Source organism: Macaca nemestrina, chromosome X (genome assembly GCF_043159975.1).
Source record: "Macaca nemestrina isolate mMacNem1 chromosome X, mMacNem.hap1, whole genome shotgun sequence".
In the NCBI taxonomy this organism is placed as follows: domain Eukaryota; kingdom Metazoa; phylum Chordata; class Mammalia; order Primates; family Cercopithecidae; genus Macaca; species Macaca nemestrina.
This window is the reverse complement of record NC_092145.1, coordinates 109,137,360-109,159,990: the sequence shown is the minus strand read 5'-3', so window position 1 is coordinate 109,159,990 and position 22,631 is coordinate 109,137,360. Positions and strand designations below refer to the sequence as shown.

The 22,631-nt window shown below is 41.3% G+C and overlaps 1 protein-coding gene across 1 annotated transcript; it reads left to right on the top strand.

The window, feature by feature from the left end:
- Positions 1-10,257: 10,257 nt before the first annotated feature.
- Positions 10,258-13,559, top strand: EZHI (EZH inhibitory protein). Its single transcript, XM_011762001.3, has one exon. The coding sequence runs from the start codon at positions 11,773-11,775 to the stop codon at positions 13,234-13,236; it is 1,464 nt and encodes a 487-aa protein (XP_011760303.3). The 5' UTR covers positions 10,258-11,772; the 3' UTR covers positions 13,237-13,559.
- The last annotated feature ends 9,072 nt before the right edge of the window (positions 13,560-22,631 follow it).

Here is a 22,631-nt window from a genome sequence, read left to right as displayed (position 1 = left end):
ATATATATAATATGTCCAATTCTTTTCTGCTGTATTAAATATTTCAAATAAATTCTTGCATTTACTCCCCACTGCATCTGGGATATATTATTCCCTTTTTAAAAATATGAGATTACTAGGAACCAGAGAACTTCGGAGTCATTTCCATGGTTACAGGGCAGGTATGTAACAGAATGAGCATGGAAACTCTGCGTATGTAATGCCAACGCACACAAGGACGGCAGCACAGGCAATCTCCATACCTATGTGTGGACAATGTAAAAATACCTCTTGGGAGAAGGGGCTGCAAATACAGTTTACCAACATGTTACACCAGTAAAGCTGTCATTTTAAGATAAAGGGAAGGGTCTTCCGGACCCATTTTCAACAAGTGGCCAATCTTGGTAGTGCAGACAAAGAAGCAGCCCAGTAAGTTCTTAGAACCGGAAACTCCCCTCCCCGCAAACAACACCCGCGCGGCACACGCTGCAGAGCCACGACTTGGCCGCATTTATGTTCATGGCTGAGGATGCCACGGGCAGAGTAAGAAACGGAACCGCCACCCAACCGCGCAACCAAGAGCAACCCAGAGATCCCGCCTCTGCTTGCTCCCCTCCCCCACCCTTGCTGTACCTCTGCGCAGCCACCTTTGTAACCGGCGCCTGGGGCGCTCGGCGGCCTGCTGTCCAAACCGGGGTCAGGAGCCTTGCGGTAGCAAAGAGCATCACCAAAAGGAAGCTGGTAGGCTAGCAAGGCCGGCCCCAAAGACCCACAGCTACACTCGCGGCTCCGAACTCGCGGGCCCGCGGCGTCTACCAATGAGATGAACCTGGGCGCGCAGCGGCTGGACCTCAGCTGCTAGGGCGCCGCCAAGGCCCTGCTGGATACATTGTGGTACCTTGGCCTCGTGTATTACACCTGTGGCTGCCGCCGAGGCGCGGTTCAATTTGAAGTCTGGGTCCCTACAGGCCCGTGAATCCTGGATTACAACTGCAGTTTGTGCAAGCAGCAGCAGCACCTGCACTTCCACTTAGCAACCTCCGGCTTCACGCTCCTCCAGGGTGCAGAGAGCATCAAAGCATTATCACCGACCCAAAACACACCCGTGCTGCGTAGTTTCTGCAGCAGGTGTGGGGTGAAGAGTTGCCACACAGCTATCTCTGACACCGGGTGTACGGCATCACCCCTCACTGCCTGGACAAGGGAACATTTTCCTAAAGGTAAAGCCCATGAACATGTAGAGGCCCCCTTACTCTCATGCTAGTCCACATTCAGCCGGAAGCAATTCAGCAAATTTGCCATTTCAGTGACACCCTGGATCTGTCTTTCAAAGTAGTGGCTTACCCTGCAACCTCATTTCTCTGATAAGTATTTTTTAAAGCCATTAATTCAGTTTGTTCAGCTTTTTCTTGCTGGAAGAAGGGGATGGGGTGACAATTTCCAGCTTCTTTACATGAAAGAGCTGAAACCAGAAGTCTCGCTTGTGACCATTTTTGCAATATACTACAATCAGTATAAGCCTATGATTTAGAAATATCATGGTAAATGCCTGAGAAACAGGAAAAAAAGTTGAAAGAAGTTTTCTCAGGGAGCCAGAGCAGGAGTGGGGGCGAGTATGGATTTAGAATCAAATGATTTCTGGTTTTATTAAAGGCTAGTATTATTATTCTTTAAGAACTTTTAAGATCATGTATGTATAATATTTTGAGAAAATTAAAGAGTAAGTGATTCATTTTATGTAGAAATAATCTATATAAATTCTACATAGAAAAATACGTAGAAATACCAAGCTTAATTTCAAGATTAAATAAATGCTCAAAAATACATACAATTCCTAAAACAGTTATTACCACTTGTTAATGTTAGTTGTAACTGTTTGTAAATTAAAGTGCACATTTTACTCTTGATCCAAATGTTACTGTTTGAACATTAGTTGGCTTAAGTAATAATTTTTAAATTGCACTTCACAAAATTTAGAGGAAACAATGCAAGGGAAGGGACTGTATTCCCATTTCCCCAATGAAGACACTAAAGCTCAAAAGATTAGGTAACTTGCAGAAAGTCATGCACTAAGTAAGTGGTGGACTGGCACAGTCTCACAAATCCATCTGATGTTACGTATACCTCTTTCCCTCTACATATTTTTGAATAGCCATACCTTTATCAGAAAAAATGGTGTTACTCTTCCACTAGGATTGGGAACCAAAATTACTGATAAAAATACAAGGAGAGTTGAATACAATGTTTCAGTTCTTTTCAGGAATCACAAATCCCTAAGCCAATAAAAAAGTTGTTTAGAAGCTAGAAGCAAGACAGAAATCTTCCAAATAAAGTCTAAACTCTGATTCCAAAACCTGGCAAAGATAGTTCACTACACACAAAGAAAGATGTGGATCTCTCTCACTTATTAACTTATATTTAATTTTTTATTAATAAAATTTGGGTCCATAAAATTCAACTGTATATAAAAATCTGTCATATCCTGGTAGTTTCCCAGTCATGAGAGCATGATGTAATATTAGGAAATATTTTAATTAACCCTCAACAGTATATAAAAATCTGTCATATTCTGGTAGTTTCCTAGTCATGAGAGCATGGCATAATATTAAGAAATATTTTAATTAACCCATCATATCAATAGGTCAAAGGAGAAAAATCCTGTCATCTGAGGTGCTGAACAAAGAATTCAATAAATTCAATCAATCTGATGCACTCTGCAATCATTCTAAGTTCTTGTCTACTAAAATCCTCGACTACTACACATCCACAATCCCTTCTGTGAAACTCTTGGGACCAAATGGTTTAGAATTTGTCTCCCATACATACATAATATCCATGTCAAGGCCTGTAGTAATACTGTGGAATCTAATACAACGATATTTCTGTAGTGAAACATAAAAATGTTCACTCCAAGATCTAAAGATTACAAATAGCATCATGTCAGTTCAAATCAGGTTTTATGGATAAATGAGTCAGGAAAAGTATGTTTTTCAAAGCATTTTGGATGTTAGACTTGCCCATCATAAGGGATTGTGAGTCTGAATCATATTTCCATCAACTCTTCTTGCCTTTCATATAATTTTTTTCTTTTATCTTTTTTATCATTGAAATACAACATTTAAATATAAAATTGTGCAAATCATAAGGGACAACAAATTGATGACGTTTTACAATGTGAATACATGGATGTAACAACCAGTAAGACCAAAATATAGAACTTTACTGGCACCCCAGCAACTTATACCCCTACCTAGTCATTACCCCTGAAAGTTAAGTACTATTCTAACCTGTTACTATAGAATTGTTTTGCTGGCTTTTTATACTTTATACAAACAGAATTATAAAGTATTTACATTTTTATGCCTGGTTTCTATTGCTCAATATGAATGCGTTTGAGATCTGTATATTGTGTTGCATGTAGGGATATTTGCTTGTTTTGTTCATAAATAGTATTCCATTGTATGAATGTACCACAACTTATTCATTCAACTGTTGATATATATTTAGATTGTTTCTGGTTTGTGACTATTTCCAATAATGCCACTGTGAACATCCTTATCATGTCTTTCGAAAAACAAGTTTATGTATCTCTGTTGGATATATACTTGTGTGGTAAGCAGGATTCTAAGGTGATCTCCAATGACTCTTGTCTTGGTATAATCTCTTTCCATTGGGTGTAGGTGGAACCTGTAAATATGATGAGATCTTACTTTTATGATTATGTTATTTCATATGGCAAAAAGGATTTTGCAGATATAATTAAGGTCACAAATCAGTTGCCCTTAAAGTAGGTGAGGCATACCTAATCAGGTGAGCACTTACAAGGGCCCAGATGTTTGCTGAGAGATTCGAAGCATGAGAGAGCATTTGGAGGGGGCCACATGACAAGAAACTGCAGGAGTCCTCTAGGTGATGAGTTACTGCCCCTTGTTGACAGCCAGCAAAAGAATGGAGGGGCCTCAGTACTACAGCTACAGGGCACTGGACTCAGCTGGCAACATAGATGGGTCTGCAAGGGCTTCTTCCCCAGAGATCCAGAAAGGAACACAGGAAGTCCAAGAGCATCTCACCCTTTGAGACCTTGAGCAGGGAAACCAGTCACACGGTGCACAGACCTCTGACCTACACAACTGTGAGCTAATAAATGAGTGTTGGTGTAAGCTACTAAGACTGTAGCAATGTGTTTCACACCAATAGAAGCCACTAGAGATTTTGATACCTTGATGTGAGGTGTAGTCACTGTATACACCGTAAAATGTGGATGTGGCCTTGGAACTGGATAGTAAGCAAAGGCTGGAAGAATTTTGAGATGCATGACAGGGAAAGCCTAAATTGCCTTGGACAGACTGGTAGTAGATGTCAGCTGGATATCCAAACTGCTTTGGAACTCCTAACTCTTTTCTGCCTTCTATTTTCTCCCATATAAAACAGACTGTTTGTAGATGTTATCCTGTGCCCATCCCATCATTGTATGTGGTGGTGTTGGGGAAAATAGCTTGTCACTTTAGTGCTGATGGTCCACAGTTGAAGAGGGATTTTGCCCTAGGAGTTTTATTGGATAGGATCATACCCAGGAATCTCATCCGTTCATGATTCAGATGATGAAATTGAGATGAGCTTTTGGAATTGAGCTGATGTTATAACACAAAGAAATTTGGAGACTGTGGGGTGAATTGAATGTATTTTGTATGTGGGAAAGACTGGATCACTGAGGGCCAGAGGGCAATGTATTTTGTATGTGGGAAAGACTGAATCACTGCTGAGGCAGGCAGAATTCTAAGATGACCTCTAATGACCTCTGATCTTATGTGAACTTCTCTTGAATATAAGAACGGCCTGTGAATATGACAAGATACCACTCCTGTGATTATGTTACACAATATGGGGAAAGAGATTTTGCAGATGCATTATGCTCCCAAATCAGTGAACCTCAAAATAAAGAGGTTGACCTGTGTGGGCCAGACCTAAGTAAGTGAGCCCTTAAGATGGCCTGAACCCTTCTTGGGAGATTGAAAGTGTGAGAAGGAATATGTAGAGCTCTATGTGGCAAGAAACTGCATGAGGCCTCTAGAAGCTAAAAATGGAACTGAATTCTGCCAATTACCTGAATGAGTTTGGAAATATATTCCTCCTCAGTCTCCAGACAGAAACACAGACTCACTGACCAATAGCATAGGCTGATTTCACTCTGTGAGACTTGAACAGAGTACTTGTAAACCTATGGAACTGGGAGCCTAAATAAATGGCCATTGTTTAAAGCCATTAAATTTGTGGTGATTTGTTACTCAGGGATAGAAAAGTAACATAGATGGAATTTCTGGGTTATAGAAAATGCATAAATTCAGCTTTAATAGGTACTCCCAGTTAGAGTTTCAGTTCCTCTATACTCTCCCCAGCTCCTCATATTGATAGTCATTCTAGCTATTCTGGTAGATGTTTGCCAGTGTCTTCTTGTGATTTTAATTTGCATGTCTTTGATGACTTATTTTGGGCAGTCTTTGTTATTTGTCAGTTTAATATCCTATTTTGTGAAGTACCTGTTGAAATATTGTGCCAGTGTTTAACTGCATTTACTTTTATTCTTTATTTTATTCTGTACATAAAATGTTTTCTGAATGTGTGCATGCATACATGTTTATTTGTAGCTAATGTTTTCCTTTACCATTAGTGGTTCTTGTGTTTTAGATATAATTTACCCCAAGGTCATCAAGATATGCTTGTATATTATTTTTCTAGAAGCTTTATCTCCTGGAACTCATTTTTGTGTATGGCATAAGTTAGGAGCCAAAGTTATTTTTTCTATATGGCTGGATATCCAATTTGTCCGGTTCCACTTAAATGATTATCTTTCTCCCTGAGCACTGCATTGGTATCTTTGTTGTGAATGAGGTGATCATATGTGTGTGTCTGTTTGTGGACCCTTTTATTGTCTAATTGGTCTATTTATCTATCTTTATCTAAACATATATATCTTTATCTATTCCTGCATAACAAAATATTATTGTACACAAATCATACTATCTTAATTATTATGGCTTTTCTGACTGTGAAAATTCTTCAAATTTCTTCTTCTGGATGGCTTTGGCTATTCTTAGATCTTTGATATCCATACATATTTTAGAATCAGTTTGCTGATTTACATTTTCAAACAATCTGTTGAGATTTTGATTTGCATTGCATTGAATACATAGACTATTTGGATGAGAATTTTCTCTGATTTAATTTTCATAATCTACAAACATGACATATCTCTGATTAATGTAGGGCTTCTTTATTTAAGAAATGTCATGTTGATTTCTGGACAAAGGTCTTATGAATTTTGTATTAGATTTGTTCCTAGTTATTTGATATTTTCTGATGCTATAGGAAATGGAAATTTTAAAATTTTCTCTTTATAATTTTTACTGCTAATATGTGGAAATACAATTCCATTGTGTAATACTGACCTTATGTCCAGTGAGTATACCAAATTCATTTATTCTAACATTTGATATATATTCTTTAATTTTTTAATGTAAAAAACATGTTGTGTCTTTTATTTTTTGAAGAGCTGAGAAACCTTTCCCCCAAAACCCTAAAACGCAAGCATCCATATCTTATTGACTGCAACTGGGAAATGCCTATTCCCAAACCAGTCACCAGAGTGGTAGTGAAATTACTACGACCTGGTTAGTCCACACTACTATTTATATATCAGCTACACTGTGTTATAAATCAGTTTTTCTTTATTTTAACCACATATGTAAATATTTAGACATTAATGATTTTATTATAAGTTTGAACATCTCTGTTGGATTGATAATTGTGGAATATTCCTCCATCTAAATGAGCTGAAATTACAGATCTTAAATTTTATAAGTTCTTAGCAATCAGGCCAGGCATGGTGGCTCAAGCCTATAATCCCAGCACTTTGGGAGGCCGAGGTGGACAGATCACTTGAGCTCTGGCGTTCAAGATCAGCCTGGCCAACATGGTGAAACTCCATCTTTACCAAAAATAACAAAAATTTAGCTGGGCATGGTCACACACACCTGTAATTCCAACTACTCGGGTGGCTGAGGCAGGAGAGTCACTTGAGAGGGGGAGGCTGCAGTAAGCCAAGATCACACCACTGCACTCCGGCCTAGACTTGGTCTCATTAAAAAAAAAAAAAAATCACACCTGTAATCTCAGCACTGGCAGAGGCAGGTGATCACTTGAGGTCAGGAGTTCCAGATAAGCCTGGCCAACATGGTGAAACCCTGTCTCTACTAAAATTACAAAATTTAGCTGGGTATGGTGGTACACACCTGTAATCCCAGCTACTCGGGAGACTGAGGCAGGAGAATCACTTGAACCCAGGAGGCGGAGGTTGCAGTGAGCCGAGATCGCACCACTGCACTCCAGCCTGGGCAACACAGTGAGACTGTCTCAAAAAACAAACAAACAGTAAATTATTAAGCAATGAGTAGTATGCTTAATATGTGAAAAATATTTGTGGCTTATTCAGGAATAACGAATTTTTTAAATGGCTTAGTTTATTTCAGAAATATACTGTTGATTATAAAATACAAAAATATCAGAATATTTAATATGTACATATATCAGACTTTTAAAAATAGTTATCAATCACTGGTAAAATTGCTTGTGATTCAAATTATCTTAAACTTTTCTAAATTATCTAAATTCCGTACTGCAAGGTTTGCCGGACTTCGCACAACTGGCATTTTGGACCAGGTAATTCTATGTTGTTGGAGGCTCTCCTGTGCATTGAAGGAGTTGAGCAGGAAACTTGATGCCTATATACTAAACGCTGGTAGAACTCCTCCTCCCCAATTATGGCACTCTTCAGACATTTTAAAATTTCCCCTGTGGGGCAAAATGCCCCTAGCTGAGAACAACAACTGTACTATGGTGAACAAAATTTTAATAACTAGGTAGATGTAAAAATAAACATATAAATACAGATCAGTAGATACAGTACATCATGGTTTTTTTTAATCTCGTAGCCATTTTCCTATGACATTAAAAATTTTTCAATCCCAGCACTTTGGGAGGCCGAGGCGGGCGGATCACAAGGTCAGGAGATCGAGACCATCCTGGCTAACACGGTGAAACCCCGTCTCTACTAAAAATACAAAAAATTAGCCGGACGTGGTGGTGTGCGCCTGTAGTCCCAGCTACTCGGAGGCTGAGGCAGGAGAATGGCGTGAACCCAGGAGGCGGAGCTTGCAGTGAGCCGAGATCAGGCCACTGCACTCCAGCCTGGGTGAGAGAGCGAGACTCCGTCTCAAAAAAAAAAAAAAAAAAAAAAAAAAAAATTCAAAAACATCCTGTAACATCCTATATAAGTTTATTCTATAGGCATCTAGCATTCTCCTGGAAATTGAGGTTGTTTCAGATTTTTAAAAATAATTGATACTATAATAATCACCTTTGAGCATATAACACTGTGAAGATATAAGAGTATTTTTTTTTTTTTTAGAATTCATGCCTGGAGAGGAATTATGCATTTCATATAAGACTTTTTGTATGTATCATCATATCATCAAATTTTCATCTTGGAAGGTGCTATGAATTTATAATTTTATCCAGTAGTATATATGAGAGCTTGTTTTCTTACAATAGCTTAAAACCTGATTAAACATAATTCTTTTCAGAAATACAGTAGCTATATTTGCTTAGTACAAGAGTGATATATGCTCACTGAAACCATTCAGAAGATGAAGTATGAAAAGAATGAAAAACCACCCTTTCAGATTTTTTTAATGAGCACATAGATACATATATACTTTTAAATGGAACAGAGGCAAAGAGAAAGGAGAGGATATTGAAGGCAACAATGGAGTTAAAAAGAGGGGCTTCTTTAAAGTTTGAGATCTTCGAGGATAGCAAAACAGTAAGTAGAAGACATATGTATTCCTTTAAAGAGAGCAAGGATAGATAGGAGCATTTTAATTATTACTAAGTCAGGGACCATGACTAAGGCCCACGGAGATTCAAGAAAGGAGGAAAACTCTCAGAGAATAGACTGAAATGACTCCCAAGAGGAAAAGTGGATCTATAAAACTGGTGAAAGTTGACCTACAGAACAAAGAGAATAGCTATAAGTGGGGTTTATACCCCAAAATTTCAACTATACAGGGAATAGTAGTTAACATGGTCATAACAGAATCACTGATTCCCACCATCTTCCTGATCTTTTCAATGGAGCAAGTTTTCCCTGTTTCGGTAAAAATATAGGATTCATCATTTACTGCTGTTCTTCCCTCATGATCTCACAGCTGTTCAAGTTTCCAGCTGAAGTCCCAGACATCAAGGAACACAGACAATCTATCCCCACTATGTACTGTCTGAATTCTAGCTCTACAAAATCCATGGAAATGTTAAAATGGATGTTGTTTCATGACACTAAATTGTGGAATAATGATGAGCAGACACATTCTGTTCATTTTTCTTCTTCATTTATGTCCATCCTGTATTTTATCAATATTTTGTTTTCCACATTCCATTCTTACTGAATTCCTATTCCATCCTTCATAAACCATATTCTGTATTTCATTCTAAATTTCATTCTATTCCGGTATTTAAAAATCTATACTGCATATTTCATAGTCCATTTATTTCAGGCCATTGCACATTTTGTTCCATTCTATATTCCTTCCAATTTTGATTTCCTTTTATTTTCTTTAATATTTTATTTCATACTGTATTGCACTCATTCCTTTTCTCATATATTTTTCCTTTATTCCATATGACATTAGATATTTGTTTTCATTTTCTGTTCCATTTCATTTTCCCATTAAATTCCATTAAATTTCCAATATTCCATTTCACATCCTGTTCAAACCTGTATTCTACTCCCCATTTTATTCAAATTTCCATTGCAGTCTCCATTTCATCCCATTCTGCATACCATTTCAAATCCATTTTCCATACTATATTATTTAATACTCCAAATAGCATTCCATTCTATTTTTGAGTTGCATTTCAGCCCAATTGTTCACCAATTCCATTAAATATCCGATTTTATTCTGCTCAAAATATTATAACAGTGACATTCAGGAGACTAGTTTGTCAATATTTTTAATCAAACAATTACAAATGTGGCTGGGCACAGTGGCTCACGCCTGTAATCCCAGCACTTTGGGAGGCCGAGGCGGGTGGATCACCTGAGGTCAGGAGTTTGAGACCAGCCTGGCCGACATGGTGAAACCCTGCCTCTACTAAAAATACAAAAAATTAGCTGGGCATGGTGGTATGCACCTGTAGTCCCAGCTATTCAGGAGGCTGAGGCAGGAGAATCGCTTGAACCCGGGAGGCAGAAGTTGCAGTGGGCCAAGATCATGCCACTGCACTCGAGCCTGGGTGACAGAGCCAGACCCCACCTCAAAAATAAATTAATTAATTAAAATAATTACAAATGTTCATAGACTTGTACCAAGAATTTTCTCTTCTGGGAATTTATCCACAATGACACATTTAAGGATATGAACAATTTTTAATGAGAAGGATGTGTCTCACAATGATGTAAAATGTTGGAAACAGCATAAATGGTGGCCAATATGGGAATGTTTGAAAATGTAAGCTTCTTCTATAAACGGAGTATTTTGTAATTTAAAGTGGCCTTGTAGAAATTTGTTTACTGACATAGAAAGTGTGCTTTTTGGAACCCAAAGCAGGTTACAACGCAGTATCTATGGAGAAACTATTCCATTTCATAAAATAAAAAAGTTTAAAAACTATGAAATATGTATGAATGGACTTTCTATCAACGTCTAAGTAAAAATTTCCAGCACTTGCCCATTGGGCATGTGAGGATTTAGGTATAGTTTCCTTACATTTGCTTTTCTGTTTTGAGTACTGAACATGACACCTTTTGTAATAAATAATGACTAAAAATGAGTGGCCAAATATTAAACTTCAAGTCTGTACATTACAGCATATTTATATTAATAGGAGCTAGAGACCACGCTAAATAAATTAATATATGTTCATCAGCGGATTACTATGCAGCCCATACAAATATTTAAGGACGGTGTCACCCTTAAGCAATCCCAAACTGTGCCTTGGGGGAAAAGGCAGGGAGAAGCATCTGACTGGAAAGTTCTAAATCCCCCTCTGGTGTGTGGGACCTGAGGGAAGCAGCAGTGCTGAACATCCAGAGCCAAGACGGTGTGGGCCCCATCCCTCTTCTCGCCTTCAGGCCTCTGTGCAACCCTAAAACCCACCAGACCCCACATGGGGTCATCTAGATGCCTGGAGGAGTTCCAGGGTGGTCCCCTCAGGCATCGTGCCTGGGTTCATTGTCCTGACCGGGTGCAAGGAGGGACACCTGGCTAGGAGATATAACCTGCCGGCCAGTGTGACATTTCTTTCAAATGACCACTTAAGCCTCAGCCACGATTTGGGGTGACTCAAATCCTTCATGTAGAACACACACACTCAAATCGTTCACACAGAACACACACACATGTCTTAGGGGTGGACACACACAAACAGGTGTCTTAGGGGCCCCGTGTGAGGAGAGGAGATTCACACTATTGACCCAGTGGCCAGGCTTGACCCCAGAGAGCTGGAGCACACACTGCCGGTTGACGACAGGCGCCTGGCTGTGGGTTGCACGGTTCCGGATTGGACGGCTCCCGGGAAGAGAGGCGTCATCTGACGTCCAGCTCGCCAATCAGAGTCGAGGACTTGCCGAGCTCCGCCCACCTTCTTGCTCTACCGGCTCGCGCTCTCCTCAGGCAGCAGTAGCAGCTGCGCTCCTCGCTCTCTGAGGCAGAACCTGGTGTTACGGCCACCCAGTCAGACATGGAGAAGGAACAGAAGCACCAGCAGGACAAGGTGCAGGGAGGGCTTAACAACAAAGCCGCCCTTGCCTCCGGGGATGCCTGCGGGACCGAGAATCAAGATCCTGCTGCTTCCGTCCCCACAGTCTCCAGCCAAGCATCTCCCTCGGGCGGCGCCGCTCTGAGCAGCAGCACAGCCGGTTCTTCCGCTGCAGCCGCCACCTCCGCCGCCATTTTCATCACCGATGAGGCCTCGGGGCTGCCAATCATAGCTGCTGTGCGGAGGGAGAGGCATTCTGACCTCCGGGACTGTCTCAGTCCTCACGAAGTCTTTGGGTGTGTGATGCCTGAGGGGGGCAGCCAGGCCGCTGTGGGACCCCAGAAGGCCACTGGCCACGCCGACGAGCACCTGGCCCAGACCAAGAACCCCCGGAACAGCCGTCGTAGGAAGCAGCCCTGCCGCAACCAGGCTGCTCCGGCTCAGAAGGCCCCAGGGCGGCGTCTGTTTCCTGGGCCTTTGCCGCCATCTTCTCCAGGGTTCCGGCCCAGCAGCCATCCCCGTTCCGGGGCTTCTACGTCGAGTCAGGCAACCCACCCAGGCCCTGCACTCCTAAGCCACGCATCTGAGGCAAGGCCTGCTAGCCAAAGCCGCATCACCCTGGCAGCTTCTGCTCTCCGCAGACGTGCATCTGCTCCAGGCCCTGTCATCCGACGCTGCACCGCCCAGCCAGGCCCTGCTTTTCCACGCCGCGCCACTCATCTAGACGCTGCTCGCCTAAGCCCTGAATCTGCGCCAGGCCCTGCTCGCCGAGGCCGTGCATCTGCGCCAGGCTCTGCCCGTCGAGACCGTTCATCTGCGCCAGGCCCTGCCCGCCGAGGCCGCGATTCTGCGCCAGGCCCTGCCCGCCGAGGCCACACATCTGCGCCAGGCCCTGCCCTTCGCGGCCGCACAGCAAGGTCAGATCCCGCTCGTCGCAGCACCAGCACGACGCCAGGCACTGGTCTCCCGAGCCGTTCCACCCAGCGAAGTTCAGCCCTTCTCAGCCGCCGCTCTCTGTCTGGGCCAGCTGATGAGAATCCTTCCTGTGGGGCTGGCTTACGAAGGCTTGCCTTTCAGAGCAGATCAGGCTCTCCTGATCCTGAGGTCCCAAGCCGTGCTTCCCCGCCTGTTTGGCATGCAGTCCGTATGCGTGCCTCCTCACCCTCACCCCCTGGGAGGTTCTTCCTTCCCATCCCTCAGCAGTGGGATGAGAGCTCCTCCTCCTATGCTTCCAACTCCTCCTCCTGCTCCCCGAGTAGGTCTCCTGGCCTAAGCCCCTCTTCCCCTTCCCCTGAGTTTCTGGGCCTGAGATCTATCTCCACTCCTAGCCCTGATAGCCTTAGGCGTGCCTTGATGCCTGAGTTTTATGCTCTGAGCCCTGTCCCTCCAGAAGAGCAGGCAGAAATAGAGGGCACAGCTCACCCTGCAACACCGCCTGAGCCGTGACCCTCTATGAGCATCCTGTAAGACCCACAGAAGGAGTCAACGTCTACCCACTTTGTGAATGGGCTGCTTGCCCTGTAGTTACCTGCGAGGTCTCCCAAAGTTCCAGCCATTAACCAGCATTCTGAGTAGTTTTGAAGCCTCTCCTCCCCATGATTCCACCACCTAGCACTTACCTGCTTTTGGCCCTTGATTCTGGGCCACCCTCTTCCTCAAAAGTTTGCCTTAGCCCTTGAGCTGAGATTTCTGTTTTCCAAGTTGCTTTTCTGTTATGAAATGTTTTAATTAGTAAAATAAGTTGGTTGTTTTGTTTTTAAAATGTAGAGGTGTGTTTTTTTTTATTGCGGTTCGAAAAATCGTTCATCCTATATCATATTTGGAGGGTTAAAGAAAATTAACATACTACCTGACTCTTTGGACGAGAGAAGAAATAAAATACTGTCCTAGCAATAATTTATTCCCACTGGCCGAAATGGAGTTCTGTGCAGGAAGTTCCCACTTAGGTTCTATATACCCTCGTAGCAGAGGTGATTTGCAACTTGGGCAAGAAAAGGGGGCAGGGTTTAACCCAGGTGGCTGGAGAAAAGGAGGGGTGATGGAGACATCCAGGGTCAGGAAAGGAGAGGGCATGATGAAGTTTGGGGCGAGAGGGAGGGGGACGATAACCTAGATGGGAGAAGGGAAGCTGGGAGGAAGATCTAGAATCAGGAAATGGAGAACAGCAGGAGTCAGAAGCTTGAGAGGGGAACATCTCAGATTCTAAAGGATAAAAAAATGTTTATGTGTGGGGAACGGGCTCTTGAGGTCTTCGGGGGTGGGAAGAATGTGGGAGGGTGATTCAGAGCTAATAATTCATGGGAAAATGGTCAGCCATTCAGTGAAAATGCGTGTTAATCGATACTGTAACAAAAATAATTGTAACTGAGTTTGAGCAGATACGTGAGGGTGTGTGTGTGTTTGTGTGTGTGTGTGTGTGTGTGTGTGTAGACATTTGGAGAGAACTACATGGGCATATGCCATGCTGTGAACAAGGTGTATATCTGTTTTTTTTAATAACCGGTGATATGGTCTTCTATAGTCGACAAGTTCCACATTGACCACATAACTATTTTTGTAAATTAAACTCAGCTGTTTTTCAAAAAATTTAAGCTGTAGAAACATAATAGGAGAGACCACATTAAAAGAACAGGGTGAAAAAATATAAAGCAAACCAGCAAAAGAAACTCCCTTTCCCTCCTTTCTCATATTTCTCCTCTCCTTTGCTATTCTGTTATGTGAACAGTACAGGCATAGACCTGACCAAAAAGGGCCCTAGTCACAATTTGGAGGGTCCTGTTCAGGCCCTGCCCATACTTTATTCACACCACAAAGCTAAGAGTCCACAGGGACAAGTGGGACCTATGCGCCCACCAGGTCCCAACATCCTGCCACTTTTATAGGAAGTGTTTCAGGTACCCTCATTCTTCAAGGCTGTTTCTAGGGCCCGCAAGGCCCTATTCTCAGGGTCTTTCCTAAGGAAAGAACACATATTTTAAAAGCTCTGACTTTGTTGTATTTCTTTTTCTCGAGTAGTTCTAGATATCCAAAGACTAAGACAAAAAGCAGACAGTTTCAATGCAGCAAGTCACAACCTCCCAGTATTGGCGGGCCTACATTTATTCCCATTTCACAGATGTGGAAATTGAGGCTCAGAGCAATTTTGTGATTTTCAAAATCTCATACCTAATAGAGTTTGGCTTCAGAGTCAGAATTCCTGGGTTTGAATTCTGGTGTTCCTATTGAATCACTGTGTGACCCAGTGCAAGTTAGTTAACCTGGGATCCAAAGCTTCTGCATTTGTCAATTGGGCACAGTAAGAGTGCACGCCTCCAAGATTATTGTAAGTATTAAAATGGATGGTGCATATTAAGTGCTTCCAACAGTGTCTTGCACATCATAAGTGCCCAGTAGAGATGGTTCTTATTCTGATTAGGATTATGATCATGTGTCCAGATATTTCTGACAGCCCCTTAACATTTTACTAGTCTTTCCTAAACACCAATACTTTCAAAATCAAACTGGCTGTTTCAGAAATGGGAAGGGACATTCTTTATTGTACTTAGTACTTCAAAATATGAAGGCATTTCCACAAGCTATTGAGCAACATTTTCACCAATACCAGAGACCACTGTGCAAAAATGTAAAAAAAAAAACAAAACAAAACAAAAAAAAGGATTGAGCCTCGGAGGTACAAACTCTAGGAATTTAACAAATGTATACTTGCAGCAGTTACATGAATGCTTCTGAGAACAGCAGTTTTCCTCCCAGCATTATTTGTATCTTAACTTGTTTAAAATATTCATTTTAACGAATGAATGGAATACATCAAGGATTAACATTGACTGCAAGTTGCCTTTATACAATACCTGGCATGCATGATATAACAGGTAAAACTCATAGTATGCTTGTGTGTGTTAAGTACTGTTTTAACGTTTATACATACACTAACTCATTTAATTCACAGAACAACCTTAGGAAGTAGATGTTCATATTGAGCCCATTTTATAGATGAAGACATTGAGGAACAGAGGTTACATAAAATATAATATGAAGGAAAGACACATTGAACTGTGGACTCTGTCATGGCCCTCTTGCAAGGTTATTAACTTCTTTTGTGAAGTAAATTGTATGATATGCCCCTGCACAGGGTACTACTGTTTTGCCAAGTGTGAAGGTAATGGTTTGGGCATATTCATCTGCTATTTATTATGAGAAATGGTGTTGGTTTTGTGTTGTGTAAATTTCCTCTATCAACCTAAACTTCATATGGAAGGTGAAAAATTCTCGCCCAACCACATTAACTCATTTCACTCGTGAAAATATTCATAGGTGGAGGTTGTAATTGATTGTGTAGGAAAGGCTTATCTACCTAGAAGCAGGAGCCGGTTTAGAAAGTAACAGCAACAGGCCGGGCGCGGTGGCTCAAGCCTGTAATCCCAGCACTTTGGGAGGCCGAGGCGGGCGGATCACAAGGTCAGGAGATCGAGACCACAGTGAAACCCCGTCTCTACTAAAAATACAAAAAATTAGCCGGGCGCGGTGGCGGGCGCCTGTAGTCCCAGCTACTCAGGAGGCTGAGGCAGGAGAATGGCGGGAACCCGGGAGGCGGAGCTTGCAGTGAGCCGAGATCGCGCCACTGCACTCCAGCCTGGGCAACAGCGTTGAGACTCCGTCTCAAAAAAAAAAAAAAAAAGTAACAGCAACATTACAGGCCTTTCCTAGGAATTTGTGTGCCCTGTCTGTAGCTTCCCTATGTGTCTCCATGTCTAAGTGGTGTCCAATCCCCAGAAACAGCTGTGAACTGGGAAAGAGATGGGGCTGAAAGGCCCATTTCAGAGCCCTGCACTCCTCACAGCTGAGCACAGCTTTCACCCCAGGATTCCTCTGTGGGGAACACGGAAATACCCAAAAATCCTTCAGCTGCCTTTCCCTGGAAGTTGCCACAATCAGCTACTATACTGAACAGGGCTGGTTTTATAGGTACGTGACCTGTGCAGTTGCACAGGCCCCTGCTTGTTTTAATGATGTGTTGTTGCCATCTTAATTGCTTAATGATTTTTGAACCAGTTGTCCCACATTTTCATTTTTCACTGGACTTCAAAAATTATATAGCTGATCCTAAAACTGTTTTTAGTACTTAAAAAAAATTTTTCTAGCAAACAGAGCACCAGGAAGTGTAGCTGGTGGCTGGTAATAAAAACAGATGACATTGTCATAAGAGTGAGCTTAGGGTAATGCAAACTGCATGAGACACGGGTTGGACAAGCCTAGGCTTGAAATTTGCCCCATCTCTGCCTTGCTGTGTGACCTTAGGTAAGGTTCATAATCTCTCTGATCCTCAGTTTCCACACCTGCAAATTGGGGATAATAGTATCTACTTCATACTAACAACCTCTGAGAGGAGCCTAGGCTAATCCTGTCTACCCATCCTTCCCCTGTGTTCCCAGAGCCTCTTGTTCTTACCCTTGCCAATGCCCTCATTACACAATTTTGGGAATTATATTTCTGTATAACCATCTTCCCACTAGACTATGGGAACTTTGATGACTTGGATAGAGCCTGGATTTTCCCTCTGTCCCCAGAACCTAGGGGCCCTAGGCCTTGGTAGGTGGAAAGAAGTATTTCTTGGCTTAATGGTAATAGTATAAGCTACATGCTTAATAAAGAATAACAACTAATTTACAAAATATGTGTTGGAAATAATATGTAAGAAGTGTGTAAACCCAAGATACTTCCCTACTTAAATTTTCTTCACTCAGGGTGTGGCCTTTTATCCTTTTTTTCGGAACCATCAAGAGCCAGTGTTTTCCCGATATCTTAACTTCGTAGTGTAACTGGCACTGGCATCTTCTGTTACTCCCTCAGTCTCAGATTTGGCCTCACAGTGGACCTGCATTGGACACATCACTGAAGGCTTCCCAAACACAGTGTTATTGATGCTAAATAGGCCCTCAAGAAATATTTGTTGAATAAATGCCTTGTTAGATTAATAGAAGCCAGCTAATTACATTATTTTATTTTATAGGTAAAAGGGTTCAATATCATTTGATCTTATACTGGCAAAATCGAGGACATGAGCTAAGAAGTCAGTGGAATTGTGAAGTTCAAGTGAGCATGTTCACACACACACACAAAGAGCCCACTCTCCCGGTGTTCTGTTTTTTCCATGACCACTCATTTCCAGTCAATTTCACTTTCTTCTCTCCTGTGTTCCATTTTCACATCAATACACTATACTGCAGATGCCATCAAATTCATCAGATACAGACTTTTATTGAGCTTCTCAGGTTGTGTAACTGCCTTCCCAAACAGAATGTGAGATTCTTGAGGGCAAGGAACATGCTATCTTGGTCATTACAAAAAACAGAACCCAAAATAATGCCTAAAATATGGTAGGAGTCACTGAATAGTTGTTGAATTAATTAATCTGTTGTGACACATATGAAAAAATATCTGCCTTTCATTTTGAGGATCGTTGTATAGGCACCATTATTCTATAGACACTATCTGTATAGGCAGTGTGTGTGTGGCTTTTTTATATCAGTTACCAGATGCATTCTGATATTCAGCTGTAAGGAATTGAGAGAGGATTATTCCAATTCTTCTTTCTACAGCATTTTTGTATAGTAAGTAGTACAGTTTTCAGTACACACCTTAAATAAGGATAGTGTTTCCCAAACCTCAAGCATTCTTAAGAAACCTTTAGGATTTCTTAAAATTTTCCTTATTTTTATCTTTCCCTTTCCTTTTTACTTTCTCTTTCATTATCTTTCCCTCTTCTCTTTCTCCCTCCATCTTTCTCTCCCTCTCTTCCCACTTCCCCTCCTTCTTTCCTTCCTTCCACTGTATGGATAGTCCACAATTTTTATTTATCCAAACACATTAATTGATATTCGATTTGTTTTCATGTTTGGGCTATTACAAATAAAGCTTCCATGAACACTCATGTACAGATACTTGTATAGACAAGCTTTCTTTCCTCTTGAGTAAATACCTAATAGTGAAATAGCTGGGTCATGATAAGTATTTGTCTAACTTTTTAAAAAATGGTCAAATTGTTTTTCAAACTGTATGTAGAGTTTTATATTCCCACTGGCAGTGTATGAGTCCAGTTCCTCCACAGCCTTGCCAACAATTGATGGGGGCAGACATTAAAATTTTAGACATTCTACCATCAATTATAGACTGCATTAAGAAAATGTGGCGCATATACACCATGGAATGCTATGCAGCCACAAAAAAGGATGAGTTCATGTCCTTTGTAGGGACATAGATGAAGCTGGAAACCATCATTCTCAGCAAACTATCGCAAGGACAGAAAACCAAACACCGCATGTTCTCACTCATAGGTGGGAATTGAACAATGAGAACACTAGGACACAGGGCGGGGAACATCACACACCGGGGCCTGTTGTGGGGTAGGGGGATGGGTGAGGGATAGCATTAAGAGAAATACCTAATGTGAATGACGAGTTATGGATGCAGCAAATCAACATGGCACATGTATACATATGTAACAAACCTGCATGTTGTGCACATGTACCCTAGAACTTAAAGTATGATTTAAAAAAATTTTTTTAGACATTCTAATAGGTGTGTAGCAGATCTCGTGGTGGTTTGTTGTTGTTGTTGTCGTTGTTGGTGTGTGTGTGTGTGTGTGTGTGTGTGTGTGTGTGTGTGTATGTTTGAAATGGAGTCTCACTCTGTTGACCAGACTGCAGTGGCGTGATCTCCACTCACTGCAACCTCCACCTCCCGGGTTCAAGCAGTTCTCCTGCCTCAGCCACCCGAGTAGCTGGGATTACAGGCGCCCACCACCATGCCTGGCTAGTTTTTGTTTCTTTTAGTAGAGACAGAGTTTCACCATGTTGGCCGGGCTGGTCTCAAACTCCAGACCTCAAGTGATATGCACACCTCAGCCTCCCAAAGTGCTGGGATTACAGGGGTGAGCCACCATGCCTGGCCTCTCATGTTTTTAATATGAATTTTCCCAATGGCTAATGATGTTGAGTATCTTTTCACATGCTGATTTGTAAATACTCTGGCAATTATTTATTGGGCTGTTCATTTTCTTACTTTGAGTTCTGAGAGTTCTTTATATATTCTGGATACAAGTCTTCTGTTAGATATGTGACTTGCAAATATCTTTTCTCACTCTATTGCTTATCTTCTTATTTTTATAGTACCTTTTGAAGAGTAGAAATTTTTAATTTTAATGAAGTCCAATTTATCAATTTCTTTTATAAATCAGGCTTTTGGTGTTGTATCTAAGAAATATTTTTCTAACTCAAGGTCATAAAGCTTTTGTTTTACATTTTTCTCAAATTTTTATATATTTAGCTCTCATATTTAGTTTTATGATCTAGGTTGAGTTAATTTTTAGATATCACTCAAGGTATAGATCAACATTCATATTTTACTTTTGGATGTGGATAACTACTGGTTCCAGGACCATTTATTGAAAAGATTAACATTTTCCCACTGAATTGCCTTTGTGCTTTTGTTGAAAATCAATTGACCATATATGTGCTGACTTTTCTGGACTCTATTCTATTACATTGAATTTCAAAGAGCCAGGACCACACTATCTTGATAACTGTTACTTTATCTTGATAACTGTTACTTTATAGTAAGTCAAAAAGACAGTTTCTTCTTTTTCAAGGTGGTTCTAGCAATTTCAGCTCTTTTATAATTCTGTAAGAATTTTAGAGCCAGCTTATCCATTTCTACTAAAAAATCTCCAGATTTATTAAATATAATTTGAGATATAATAAGGCACATATATTTAAAGTACACAAATTTGTATATATTTTGACATATGTATATACCCATGAACCATCACCACAATCAAGATAATCAATATATTCACCAAACTCCAAAAGTTTTCTCCTGCTTAACTGTAATCCCTTCCTCTTTTCCTATATCCTTACCCTGTTCATAGGCAATCAATTATCAGCAGTCTGTCACTACAGATTAATTTATATTTTCTAAATTTTATATAAATGGAATCACACAGTATGTATACTTTTATGCTCTGGCTTCTTTCAGCATACTTATTTTCAGATACATCCATATGCATTTGTTGTATATGTCAATACATTATACTGTTTTAATCAATGAGTGGCATTATATGTATATACTAAGATTTATTTAATCATTTACCTGTTGAAGGACATTTGGATTCTGTTTAATTTTTGACTATTACAAACTACTATGAATATTTTTGTATGTGTTTATATGGACATATTCTTTTCCTTTTCATGAGTGAATACCTAGGTGATGAATGACCTAGGAGATAAATATGATAGGCATATGTTTAATTTTGTAAGAAACCTCCAAATATTTTTCAAAGTGGTGGTATCATTTTACACTCCCACCACCACTGTGTGAGGTTTCCTGTTCCCTTACATCCTTGCCAAACCTTAATATCGTTTGTGTTTATAAATTTTCACATTCTAGCTGTGTAATGGTAGCACATTGTGGCTTTAGTTTGCATTTCCTTAAGAACAAATAAGGTTTGTCTTTTTTATGTGCTTGTCAGTAACATAATTTCATTTGTGAAGTGTGCAAACAAATGTGAACCTAAAACAGCCAGTCCTTCAAGATGGATTTTGAGTGGTTAATGGGACCTAAATTTAAAATACAGCCAAGCAGCCATTTGCTGACTAGAGGTCACACAGGTACTCTGAGTTTCCTGGAAAACTCATGCCTGTGTTTACCTTTGGGGCTTTCAGAGCTCACAAACCAATTGGTTGGGCTCTGAACCAACCAATCAGAGCCCACCTACCTTAGTCAAAGAGAGCTCAGTTGTATCGACCAGTTAGAGCTCAGCTGTGTTCACCAATCAGAACCAAGCAAGTCTGAATCCTACGTTTGTACAAAAGGTCCTGACTGGGAACCTGGGCAAGAACTTTCTCTGTGAAAGCCAAACCATCTCTTTGTTCTCTGGAATACAGTTTTGTTTTACACAGAAGGCTGTGTCCGTTTGCAAACTGTTCATAGGAATTCAGTCTTTCCTCCAAATTCCTTTTCAGAGAACTTTTGTTTACATTCTTAGTGTCAGAAACAGAATTTGAAGCGATCCCCAACTGCTCCCAATGCCGTTTGAGACAACGTATAAGCGTCTGCAAGAGCCTCCTGAGTTCTCCCGTTGTCTTCTCACTGGTGCCAGGGCTTCAGGGATAGGCTGGGGTAAGTTCTCTCAAATTCGGACTTCCTACCCTTTGTTTAAGGTCTCAGAGACTTTATTCCTTTCCTGTAGGTTCCCTCCATCCAGATCCCAAAGGAGACCTTCCTTTTGTCTCCTGGATGGGATGGGGGGGGTCGGAGGCTTGGGAGGGTGGCCTTCCCAGCCAGTTCCCCCTATCTGGACTCTGAAGGGGGCATTACCTGTTGGCCCTAGGCTTAGTGGGGGGCCTTCCAAGTCTCAGCCAGTTCCCTCCATCTGCATCCCAGAGGTGGCCTTCCCAGTCACCCCGGGTTTAGAGTGTTGAGGGATTCAGGAGGACAAGAGAGACCTCGGGTTGAAAGAGGAGAATCTTTATTGAGTGCACTCAGGCCCAGCTGACTCCCGTCCAAAAGACTGGGCCCAGAACAAAGACAGTACCTGACTTTTATACACACTTTACAAAAGAGGGTTGGCTAGCTTGAAGCAAGCTTACAGTGGCATGAAAGCAGGGATACAGAGGCAGGACAATGACAGGATTGGACATGACTGTTGCCAAGCAACCCAGATGTTCATTGTCTAGGTTTGCCTGGGCACAGGCTTATCCTATAACCTTCACTATGGTGCCCAGGCAGCTGTAGTTCAGGCCTACTCAGGCTTCTCGTGTCCTTCGTTGTACTTCTTAGATAAAACA

Bases quoted from the DNA above. Each gene is read 5' to 3' on its own strand.
- EZHI (XM_011762001.3), top strand. From the start codon at position 11,773: ATGGAGAAGGAACAGAAGCACCAGCAGGACAAGGTGCAGGGAGGGCTT.